Raw genomic sequence first — 13,044 nt, 5'->3', positions numbered from 1 at the left:
GGCGCCAAGATCATGCCTAACCGCGAGGGTGTTCCGGGCTGCGGAGGCCGCCGGGCTTGCGTGGAAGGAAGCAGGGCAGATGCAAAACCTGGAGATCACGGGGGCCGGGCGGTCAGTCAGCACCCAGACTGACAGCATGACCGGTGAGTGCGCGCCCGCGCCCCTCCGCGCGGTTTGCTCTGCCCGATGTGGCTGCGGCCGTTCGGCTCCAGGTCCCTGCCCTCCCGTCGCTGCAGTTCTGCCCTGGACGTCTGGTGCCTCCTGGCGGCCCCTGCTTGGTCGGGGGGATCCCTGGCCTGGCTGCATCCGCTTGGGAAGTCGCGCGCCCGCCTCCCTCCCTCCGTTATTTCCTCCCTGTGCCCAGGGCTGGGATCTCCGGGCCTGACGAGCCTGAGAATTCCCCAGCCGCGCTTTTGACTTGATTTCCAAATTAACCACATGTCACACTTTCCTATCAGCGGTTCTCAGCCTGTGGGTCGCGACCCCTTTGGCAGTCGAACGACCCTTTCACAGGGGTCGCCTAAGACCATCCTGCATATCAGACATTTACATTACGATTCATAACAGCAACATTACAGTTATGAAGTAGCAACGAAAGTAATTTTATGATTGGGTCACAACATGAGGAACTGTATTTAAAGGGCCAGAAGGTTGAGAACCACTGCTTCAACTGCTTTACCCTCAAAGGTCTCCGCGTTTTCAGTACCAGGCTGTGCCCTTGCTGCAACGCCACAGTCCAAAGAAAAGCTTGCTCCGTGATGACATTAGATGCAAGGACTTTTCATAACTCCCTTTGGCTTGTTCCCATAGCTCGCACCTCCGCCCCTGCTGTGTGAGGGCTGGAGAAAGAGGCCCCAACTTTGGAAAGTGCTGGAGGAGGTCAGATGGTGGCCGGTTTCCTGTTAAGAAACCACTTGGATTCTCTTGTCCTCTTATTTTTCCTTTCCTCCTGCTACAGCAGTTGAGATAAAGCTTGAAGCACCCCAGTGGCATTGAGCTTAGTTCATATTTTCATCAGCAACATTTTAAAGTGCCTGCCGTCTCTTTTGTAGGTCAAATACCAAGGCTTTCTAAAGTCAACCTTTTTACCCTGCTCAGCCTCTGGATGGAGCTCTTCCCAGCAGTCGAAGGCCAAAGACAAAAATCTCAGGTATATTTTTTTTCCTTAGATAATTCCAACCTTTTAGAAAAACTATGATCTCAGATGTGATTTGCCCCAGTTTCTGTCACACTTAAAAACAAAACTAAAAAAACCTACAGTTTGCAAAATATCTTTGTGATTTAGTGTGACATTTGTAACTTGTAGCTCTAATAGCGCATCTTTCCAATCTAAATATAGAACAGTTACTGTTTATGACTATAAATAGAACAATTACTGTTCCCATTTCATCTGAGTAGTTCCCCTCTCCCATCAAACTGTAAATTACTTGAAGATAGAGACCATGCCTTATTTTACCTGGTATAACTCTTAGCATTTACTATTGTAAAAGGTAATTGATGAATTACCTATTGTTCCATTTACTAGTAAGTAGTCTCTTATTTTGGATCTCCAAAGAGATGATCAAAACAGGTTAGGAATATATTGTAAGAATCTCTATATATAAAAGCCTAAGTGACTGTTATGACTGGTTGACCAAACGACCGGTTGCTAGCATCTCTCGGCCGATTTTTATGCTTTGAGTTGCGAGCTAAAATTCGGGTTATGAGTCAGCTTCAGATACCCCACCGCTAGTTGGAGCAGTGAACATCACAGTGAATGCCACAACATCAGCCCAGCATCACATGTCTCACTTGTTCACTTTTAATTTGACATACGAGTAATTTGAGTTACGAGTTCCGTCACAGAATGAATTAAACTCGCAAGTCAAGGCCCCACTGTAAGCCAATGTGTTAGAAGTATATACAGCCTCCATCTTTTCTTTCTCCTACCCTGAGTGTCGCAGAGTGCTATGTTCTCATCATTTTCCTCTATGTATGGAGTGGCATGGTTCTCACCATTCTGATTTGGTAGGTTTGGAAGTTTAGAATGTCTCCTTAATTTTTAAGGAGCCACAGTCATTATGGAAATAGTTTAGGTTAAGTATTTAAAACATTTCTGGGAACAGGAAAGGGGGGGAGATTACCTGTGGTTTCTCACCATTCTAACCACATCAGTTTTAACATTTTGGTGCTTTCCTTCAATCTTTTTTTAAGCATAAGCCCCCCCTTATAAAATTATTATTGTATTCTGCAATGCTTATTGAAGTTTTCGACTTGCCAATAATTCTGCTAAAAGGTTGCTTCAGGTTTTCCACAGAAAGACTTGCAAATCCTTAAATTCCCACAGTACTCTCATGAGGTCATTCATAACCATCTTCTTTTTCTTTTGAAAAAAATGTTTTATTTATTTCAGAGAGGAAGGGAGAGGGAGAGAGATAAACAGCAATGATGAGGGAGTATCGTTGATCGGCTGACTCCTGCCCCCACTTGGGATCGAATCCACAACCTGGGCATGTACCCTGACCAGGAATTGAACTGTGATCTCTTGGTTCATAGGTCACACTCAACCACTGAGCACACTGGTCGGGCTTTTTTTCTTTTTTGATGTCTTTTTTACTGTGGATGAAGTTGTGTACTTGGCACTGGAGATACAGAAAGAGTAGAATATAGTCCTTACTTTCTAATGGGGACAAATACTAGGGATTTAAACAGTAAAGGAACAATTAGATGGTGGAGTCAAGTACAAAATACCAGCAGACATGCTACCAAGACTGAAGAGGGGGACGGGCTCTAAATAGGGAAGTGAGGGAAGGATCCACAGGGCAGGTTGCATTTGTACTGAGACATGAAGAGTAAGTAGGTTTTTACTCTTCATACACACAGACCCAATGAAAACCCTGAGACTGAAAATCTACCTCTGGAAATAGAGAACAGGGAAAGACTGAAGAAAGAGGCTGGTCAGTCCAGTCTGGTAACTAGTAGAGTTTATTAAGGGAAACATACATATGAGGTATGTCTTGGGCGACTGCGCTACAAAATGAGTCCCCTCGCTACTTTACTTGGCAGGTGCCAGAGAATTATATAAGGTAAAGGGGTGATAGTCATGGGTACAAGTAGGTATGGAAATTACATGTTTGGTCAGGACAACAACCTGTTCCAGGAACCAGCACATAGCAGAAGGCAGGGGAGGGATGCTTATTATGTAGAATGAGCATGAGTTACCATCAGGCAGTCTTCTGACATGTCATGGGTTAGTCTCTCCTCTACATTTGCCAAGCCAAGAGAATCCAAATGGAAAAGCTTGGAGGAGTGAGAATTTGTGGTTCACATGTCAGAAAGTGAAGTTGGGTGGAGTTCTTTTCAGCATTGGGGTTCTTGGGTTCCCCAAGCTAGAAATCAAAAGGAAATTTCCAGACAGATCATATTAAACTTATGCTTAAGGACAAGGTAGACAACACAGAGGAAAGGAAGGTCCTCTGAACTGGCTGGGGTTTGGTGATGGTGTGGGGGATCTCTGCTTGGCTCCTTTTATAAGCTGGGGACAAAGCAGGCTTGTGTGAAAAGATGGGCTTTTTGGAAAAGGTAGGCTTTTGGAATTTTCCATTTTAAGGCTTTGGTAACTTCCTTTTCCAGTGATGTTCCTGGTAACTATGCCCATGCCTGCCCTCTGGGGGCAAGATGGTATTCTGCTCATTACCACCACCCTAGGAAAGTCGTATAGTGGTCAAACCTTGATCAACTGTGCATGCAGGTCAGTAGTTTAAGCAGGTAGTAAGAAGGGAGATAAAATCAGCTACCTCTGCGTTTTTGAGAAGGGAGTGGAGAGGCGGTGACATTTTTGGGGTCAGCTCATCCCAAGTTTTTTCTGACTAACTGATCTCGGCGTCCTGGCCACCTGGTATTCTCCATTCCCAGCCCAAGTCCCTATGCTGTCTTGGAGGGAAGATACTGAAGATGAGCTTGGAAAGGTATATGGGAATCACATCATGAAAACCATTTGTATTCCTTGCAAGGGAGTTCAGATTTTATCCTATAAATATTGGGATTGAATTGAAGAATTTTAACAGGGAATTTACTATTTTTAAAAGTAATATGTTTTTTTAAATTGATTTTAGAGAGAGAAGAGGGGAGAGGGAGAGAGAGATAGAAACATCAATGAAAGAGAAACATCAACATCAATCAGCTGCCTCCTGCATGCCCCCTGTTGGGGATCAAGCCTACAACCTGGGCATGTGCCCTGACTGGGAATCGAACCAGTGACCTCCTGGTGCATGGGTCAATGCTCAACACTGAGCCACACCAACTGGGTGGGAATTTACTATTTTTAAATTAAGACTTTATTGTTAGAGAACACTATTAGGTTCATAGCAAAATTGAGGGGAAAGTACACAGATTTTTCCATACACCCCTGCACATGGGTAGCCTCCCCCATTATCCACATTCCCCCAACATTTGTTACAGTTGATGAACTAACATGGACACATCATGATTACTCAAACTCTGTAGTTTACATTAAGGTTCCCTCTTGGTGTTGCATATTCTGTGGGTTTGGACACATATGTAATGGCATTGACCTATCATTATGGTATCACACAGAGTATTTTCATTGGCCTACAAATTCTCTGTATTCCACTTATTTATTCCTCCCCAATCCGTTGCCCCCTGATGATTTTTGTTGCTGTCTCCATAGTTTGTCTTTCTCAGAATATATCATATAGTTGTGAATCACACCATATGTAGTCTTTTCAGACATGCTTCTTTCACTTAGCACAGTGATTTTCAACAGGTGTGCTGCAAGAATTTTTAAAACATGCAATATCTGACTATTCAGTCAAGGGCACTAACTTCTTTTGCCTTAGATTGTCAAATTAAAAAATGACAACAGCCCTGGCCAGCGTGGCTCGGTTGAATGTTGTCTCATACATCAGAAGGTTGCTGGTTTGATTCCCAGTCAGGGGGTATGCACAGGTTGTGAGCTCTATCCCTGGTGGGCATGCAGGAGGCAGCCTATTGATGTTTCTCTCTCTCATCGATGTTTCCCTCTCTCATCGATGTTTCCCTCTCTCATTGATGTTTCCCTCACCCTTTTCTCAAATCAATAAAAACATATTTTAAAAAATGACAACAGCCAACACAATAATAGCTGTCTGGTGTGACTGAATAAAAATTATACTTTTTTTTGTGTCAGACCTGCAAAAAAAATAATATATTTTTTGGTGTGCTGCAGAATTTTAGTAATTAGTTTATGTGTTCCATGAGACGAAAATGGTTGAAAATTGCTGACTTAACAATATGGATTTTAGATTTCTTCATATCCTTTTTAGCACTGAATAAGATTCCATTGTCTGGATGTACCACAGTTTATTTATCCATTCTCCTACTGAAGGATATCTTGGTTACCTCCAGGCTATGGCAATTATGAATGAAGCTGCTATAAACATCTGTGTGCAGATTTTGTGCGGATGTAAGTTTTCATGTTCTTTGGGTAAATACCAAGCAGCATGATTGCTGGATTGTATGGTGGTAAGAGTATGTAAAGTTTTGTAAGGAACCGCCAAACTGTCTTCCAAAGTGACTGTACACCCTCCTCCGCATTTGGTGTCAGTGTTCTGGATTTTGGCCATTCTAATAGGCATGTAGTGGTATCTTATTGTTGTTTTCATTTGCATTTCCCCAATATATGATGTGGTGGATACATTTGCTATCCGTATTTCTTCTTTGGTGAGATATCTGTTAAGGTCTTTGGCCTATATTTTAGTCAGGTTGTTTTGTTGTTGAGTTTAAAGAGTTGTTCATATATTTGGATAACAGTTTTTCATCAGATGTGTCTTTTACAAATATTTTCTCCCAGTCTATGGCTTGTCTTCTCATTCTCTTGATATTGTCTTTTGTAGTACAATTTATAATTTTAATGAAGTCCAGTTTATCATTAGTTTCTTTCATGGATCATGCCTTTAGTGTTGTATCTAAAAAATCATGGTCATGCCCAAGGTCATTTAGGTTTTCTGCTATGTTATCTTCTCAAGTTTTATAGTTTGGCATTTTACATTTAGGTCTATGATCCATTTTGAGTTAGCTTTTGTGAAGGGTGTAAGGTCTGTGTGTATACAGGGAATTTGCTTTTTATGATAAAATATAGTTGGAATAGTTTTCTAATTCCTATGTGAAATGTTTTATAAATAGTAAAACATTATTAATAATGTTATGCATTTTTATTCCCTATTTGTCAACCACTCCCCCAACCTCTGCCCTGGCTCTACATATCCTTTATGGCTTTGAGAATGCTCTTTATTTTCTTCATGGTTTTGAAGTCCTTTATTCTTTTTTACTTCTTGATAGCTTATTATTATTTTGTGTAAGTCGAAGATTTTCAGTCAGGCTGTTGGTTTTGGGTTTTTTTTTTGTTTATTTGTGTGGTGTTGTTTTTTTGCAAATAAAATTTATTTTTAACAGATTATAAACAAATGTTTAAAAATTTAAGACTTTTAAAAATGCATATAAACAGCTGGGTTTGTTAGTGTGAAGCAGGTAAAAACTTTCTTCTGCCCTTCTACATTCTTTCAGCTGTTCTAATCAAATAGACATGAGACAGGTTAATAAGAGAAGATGGCTGAATCTAATTACATATATAGGAGAACCCCACATACATGAGAGTTTCAGGAAAATGAGGTCTATATGATATTCTCAGCTAAGGGTGCCATAAGGCACCTTGGGTCTTTAGAGGGGAGGAAGGTCGTTCTCGGGATGGTAAGAGATGTTCAGTAATAGAAGTTGCCCTGCCTATGGATTGGCCATAACCGTTATTTCTGGTGATAACTTGTAGTATGGACAGGGCCCCTATTTTAAATTCTTCAGGAGTGAGGTAAAAGCTTCTCATGAGAGTCTCGATTGCTTTCAGCTCAGAATAACTTACATGCCAGTGTCACACCTTGGGGAGGTATGTTCTGAATCTTTTCATTGGAGATTGAGCACCAATTTTGATTTTTCAAAAATTTTTATGGATTGATTTTAGAGAGAGAGAGGGAGAGAAAGAGAGTGTGTGAGAGATAAACCGATTTTGTTGTTGTTCACTTATTCATATGCTCACTGGTTTACTCTTACATGTGCCCAGACCCAGGATAGAACCTGCAACCTCGGCATATCGGGACAATGCTCTAACGAACTGAGCTACCCAGCCAGAGCGAGTACTTATTTTGAAGAAGCTTTTTTTATATCAAGATTTGATCTCATTTTAATTTTTAAATATGTATTAGTATACTATATATGTATGTTTATATTTCAGTATGTGTTTGTTATTACCATTTTAATGATTGCATAACAGTCCACTGTATCAATGTACCATGTCTATTCCCTTATTACTGGACATTTAAATTATAATTTGTATTAGCCTTAGTGTGTTATTAACTAACAACCACTTCTAAACACAGTAGTCACCCTTTATCCATGGTTTTGCTTTGTGTAGTTTCAATTACCCATAGTCAATCCAAGCTCAAAAATATTAAATGAAAAATTCCAGAAGAAAACAATTTATAAATTTTAGGTTGCATGCTGTTATGAGTAGTGTGATAAAATCTCATGTCATCCTGCTCTATCCTGCCCTGGATGTGAATCCAAGCTGCATGTTACCTGCCTGTTACCCATTAGCCATCTTATTTATTAGATCAACTATCACAGTAGCACAGTGCTGGTGTTCAAATAACCCTTATTTTACTTAATGCCATATTCACATAATTTTTATTATAGTATATTGTTATATTTTTCTATTTTAATATTGTCATTAATCTCTTATTTTGCCTAATTTATAAATTAAACTTTATCATAGGTATGTATATTTAGGAAAAAACATAATAGATATTAGATTCGGTACTATCTGTGGATTCAGGCATCCACTGGGGGTCTTGGAGCATATCCCCTGTGGATAAAAGATGAACTACAGTATAGCTGATATCGAGATTTTCTAGGTTGTCAAATATATATACTATATGGATGCTCCTTGGGGATTTTCAGCGAGGTATATATATCAAGTATGAAAACTAATAATTTTTAAGAATCCAGTCCAGCCCTGGCCAGTGGCTCAGTTGGTTGGAGCATTGTCCTGAACACCAAAAGGTTGTGGGTTCAATCCTTGGTCAGGACATGTATGGGAGGCAACTGATCGATGTTTCTGTCTCTCAAATCAATAAAAAACATATCCTCGGGTGAGGATTAAAGAAAAAGAATCCAGTCCAAAACTAGATAAATGAGTGGGAGAGAAAGTATTGTTTATGAGAATTCTGGAGGGGGAGGAGGGAGAAACACAAAAGTTTGGAATAGAAATCAAGCACTATTGAAAATGGCTGTCATTTTAAAAAAATTACCTCTCCTTTTGATTCATAGTTTTTTATTTTAGTTAAGTTGGAGTATTTAATTACCTGATTATTACTTTAGTATAAGAATTGGAATAACTACAGTGTTCTCATTTTTTTCTCTGCATAATTCATGTTGTCCCTTTCTCCCATCTCTTCCCATTTTGTCTTCTGCCTTCCTATTTTCATTATTAATGGTCTTACTGTACTTTTCCGGGACAGAATCAGTGTAGCATAATGATTAAGAGAATGGATTTGGGGCTCAGATCCTGGGTTATCTATTTATTAGCTGTGTGACTATGTTCAAGTTATTTAATCTCAGTCACAATTTTTTCATTTGTAAAATGGGAACAATAGTAGCTACTTTGTAATGTTGTGAGGATTAAACGAGGTGATATAGGGTTTGGTATGTGGTACACACTCAGCAAATGTTAGGTACTGTTATTATTGTCACTCATATAATCATCACCACTCCTACCATCCACACCCCCGACATTTCACTACCAATATCATCACTTCCACTTTCTGTCCCATTCCCAGGACATGGCTTTTCTTGTAAACTTCTTAGATGCCATTCCTTTTCTAGCATCCAGCATTTGTTTCATAGACTACGATGTTAATATTTACCAAGTTTGCCATTCCAACTTTCAAACTTTCTCCAATTTATTACACATCTCCCCTACTTTGGGGCTCACGGAATTCTGCTTTATCACACTGGCTTAATTATCTATTCACTTCATAGTCGGCACCTGTATTCATAAATCATAAGCTCTGTAAGGGCTGTGTGCTGAGCAACTAGGTCTGTGGCTGACACATAGCAAGGGCTCAATACATAGTTGTTGAATTGACTTATAAAAAAAGGAGTTTGGTCCCTGGCTCAAAACTTCATTTTTTAAAAATATATTTTTATTGATTTCAGAGAGGAATGGAGAGAGAGAGAGAGAGAGAGAGAGAAGCATTAATGATGAGAAAGAATCCTTGATTGGCTACCTCCTTCACCCCCCACATGGGGGAACGAGCCTGTAACCAGGAGTATGCCATGACCAGGAATGGAACAGTGACCTCCCACTGAGCTATGCCAGCTGGGCCTCACTTTCTACTGTTTTACTTTTAGACTTATGGACATCTCTACCTTAGTCCTGTTACTGCTGTAACAAATTACCACAGAGTTGGTGGCTTAAAACAACACACATTTATTATCTTAACGTTCTGGGGGTCAGAAGTCAGAAATGAGTCTCACTGGGCTAAAATAAAAATGTTGGCAGGCTGCATTCCTTCGGAAGCTCTGGAAGAATTCGTTTCCTTGCCTTTTCCATCTTTTAGAGACTGCCACATGCCTTGGATCATGGACCCTTTCTTCCATTTTCAAAACCAGTAGAGGCCAGGCTAAGTCTTATGTTGCACCACTCTGACACTGATTCTCCTGCCTCCCTCTCACTGATGAGGATCCTTGTTATTACGCACATAATCCAGGGTAATCTCCTTATCTCAAGGTCAGATTAATTATCAGCCTTAATTCCATCTGCAACCTTGCCATGGTAATTTAACAGCCACAGGCTCAGGGATTGGGACAGGAAGGCCTTTGGGTGATCATTATTCCACCTACCATAATCCACATCTAATGCTTTTGTTACATAGTTTCTTCCCAAATCCAGTTAATTTTCCACTATTCCCCTTTAGTCCTGCCTAGCCATGGCCATACTCTGGACTTTTCCATTGCTCAAAACTGTCCAACTCTAAAATTTTAAACTACAGAATTTTATTTTTTTACTACAATTTCCAGTCCTTCAATGTTTTGGAAAAGCATGCAGGGGCCAGAATAAAAAGGCCTAGCTTATTGGGTTAAGTAGTCTGAACATGAACCTGAATAAAGCAGGAAGTCAATGCAGATTTTAATCAATTAAAAAAAAAGAAAAGGAAAAAGGAAAAAAAAGAAAAAAGAAAGAATGGTCCAAAGCCAAGGATACTGGCTTTGAAATAGAATATATAGAATTAATCATACATCTTATGTACTAACCTTCCCCCCCCCCCATCTGCTTTTAATTAGGAAAAGGAAGAGGGAAAGTGTGGACACTTAGGAGATAATGAAGAGATGGCCAGAGTATCTACTGACAGAAAACAGGTGAATTTTTATGATTTCTAAACATATGTTCTATGTTTTATGATTTCTAAACATATGATTTCTAAACATTATGTTCATAATAAAGCAAAAGGAATGGTATAAAGTGGAATAAAACTTCCTCTTATACTCAAATTCCCTATTACCACTTCCAAAGGAGTTTCTTGTATACTCTTCTAAAAATGTTTTGTGCATTAACAGGATTATACATGTCTATTTTGTAAAAAACATTGTTCTATAGCAGTGATGGAGAACCTTTTGAGCTCGGCGTGTCAGCATTTTGAAAAACCCTAACTTAACTCTGGTGCTGTGTCACATATAGAAATTTTTTGATATTTGCAACCATAGTAAAACAAAGATTTATATTTTTGATATTTATTTTATATATTTAAATGCCATTTAACAAAGAAAAATCAACCAAAAAAATGAGTTCGCATGTCACCTGTGACACGCGTGTCATAGGTTCGCCATCACTGTTCTATAGTATGCTCCTACATCTTCCTTTTTAAAAAAATTTTCCATCTTTAACTCATGACACATTCCCATATTAGTTCATGTGTTGAGACACTTCCATGGTTCTTTCAAATTCCCAGATCTTGCTGGTTTAAATAATTCAAGGCCCAAACTGCTCTTTACCTCGTTCATTTCTAGGAGTTGCATTTGTAACAAGCAACCTTGAGGGTTGAGATAATGTCTCCCTCTTGGTACAAGAATGTGTGTTTGAATCCCCAAGCTCAGTGTTCCTCTCCTATAACATAACCTACTTTGTGTCCAGGAATCTATCTGGGCTGTTCTGCCTGACCCACATGGGGTTTGTGGGCAGAGGAAACCATCACAAACATGATGCTCATGCTGCTTGCTTAGCTATGAATGATATAATCTTCTGTCTGAGTTTCATGTCTCTGCCAGTGTCCATGAAACAGTAGCAGGCTAACTTACTGGCTTCCAGGTGGGATCGAATCAAAGCACTGACCTGACAAGATGAACCTGTTCTTTTTAACATTGCATAGTTTTTCCTTGTTATTTAATCTCTTGCATTTTCCAGAGATATCCTGATTCATCAGATGTGGAGTGGAGAAAAAAACGTATATTTTTTAAAAACTTACCTTGATGATTCTGATGTGCATTCCTGGGATTTTCTAAAATGCCTAACAAAGTATAGAAATAATTTGTCTCAGAATATTTAGATGTATTATATTATAAGAAAAGCAAAGGTAAAAAGTAGTGACTCACCATTTTAAGTTCACATACAAAACAGACTGCCCTCCTTTATCGATGTGTTAATTTAAAACTCTGTAACTAGGGCTAATAGATGACTTGCCAAGATGTAAGTGAGGTGAAGTAAAATCAGGCAGCAGAATAGTGATTCACTCAAAAGATTTAGTCTTCTGGGAGTTTCTGGGAGTGGTAGTAAGTGAAGGTACCAAAATGGAATGCAACTTAGCCTTTTATTTGCTTTGTTTTAAGTTTGAGATGGCAAAAAAAATTTTTTTGTCTCAAACTTGATATTTGGCCTTAGCTAGAAACAGAATGAAAAAAAAATATTCTTTTTTTCCTGAGGTAAAAAGAACTCTAGACAAAAAAGTGATAAATAGAGGATTCCAAGATGGCAGTGGATTAAGTGGAAGCTACATTGACATTCTCCAGGACCAAACTGGAATTACAACTAAAATATAGAAAAAATCATTCTGAATAACCAACTGAAGCCTAGCTGAAGAGAACCCTATCACCAAAGATGTAAAGAGGAGGCCACATCGAGACTGGTAGGAATTGTGGAGTTGCGAGAGGGTGGCTGGGCTCCCACAGGCATCAGTTGAGTTCGGGAGGGATATCTCAGCTGTGGCGAGTTTCCCTTGAGAAGTTTGGGGTTTAAACCCCCAACCAGGCTCCCCAGCCCAGAGAACCAGAACTGGGAAAGGTGCCCACATAACATCTGGCTGTGAAAAGCCATGGGGCTTCTGTCTACCAGGGAGAGATGGCTGGAAAAGCAGGCACCCTCTTAAAGGGCCAGTGCACAAAATTTTATGTGCAGCCACTCACCTTGGGCTTCAGCAGAGGGAGGACAGTCGACTAGAGCTGTGTGAGGAGAATTCGGGGTTGGTGGCTCAGGGTACAGAGTTAAAAGGATAGCCGCTTGGATCCCTGTGCTGAGTCATTCCTCCATACTTCAGAGGCCATCTTTCTCACGCAGAACTTTACTGCCAAGGCAGCTATAGCCTAAGGGGAAGCAATTGCCCCAGCCATTGGAAACCCTCATTGTACCCTGTGGTCTACAGCCTGAGATGCATGTCAAACTCAAAAACAACTTGCAGAAAGATTAAACGTTGCTCAGCAAACAATTTCCGATCATTTACAAGCAATGGGACAGATTTTAAAGGACGGAAAATGGGTATCACATCAACTGAATGGAAGACAAATGGAAAACCAAAAAGTCATCAGTAAAATGTTGCTTCAACGCCACAAAAGAAAGTCTTTTTTGCATCCAATTGTGACTGGTGATGAAAAGTGGACTTATTTTGAGAATCCCAAATGCACAAAATCATGGGTTGATCCAGGTCAACCATCAACATCGACTGCAAGGCCAAATCGCTTCGGAAATAA

General features: G+C 39.8%; 1 protein-coding gene across 1 annotated transcript in view; it reads left to right on the top strand.

Moving 5' to 3' along the window:
- Positions 1 to 6: 6 nt before the first annotated feature.
- Positions 7 to 13,044, top strand: part of CDADC1 (cytidine and dCMP deaminase domain containing 1) — a 66,898-nt gene continuing 53,860 nt past the window's right edge. Inside the window, exons 1-3 of the mRNA XM_006761236.2 lie at positions 7 to 143; positions 1,053 to 1,150; positions 10,372 to 10,446. Of these exons, the coding sequence (XP_006761299.2) occupies positions 80 to 143; positions 1,053 to 1,150; positions 10,372 to 10,446 (237 nt within the window). The 5' untranslated portion in view covers positions 7 to 79. The remainder of the gene's footprint in view (positions 144 to 1,052; positions 1,151 to 10,371; positions 10,447 to 13,044) is intronic.

The sequence above is a fragment of the Myotis davidii genome, unplaced genomic scaffold (assembly GCF_000327345.1).
Source record: "Myotis davidii unplaced genomic scaffold, ASM32734v1 scaffold577, whole genome shotgun sequence".
NCBI classification, from domain to species: domain Eukaryota; kingdom Metazoa; phylum Chordata; class Mammalia; order Chiroptera; family Vespertilionidae; genus Myotis; species Myotis davidii.
The sequence above is the reverse complement of the archived record's forward strand: the minus strand, read 5'-3'. Positions and strand labels throughout refer to the sequence as shown.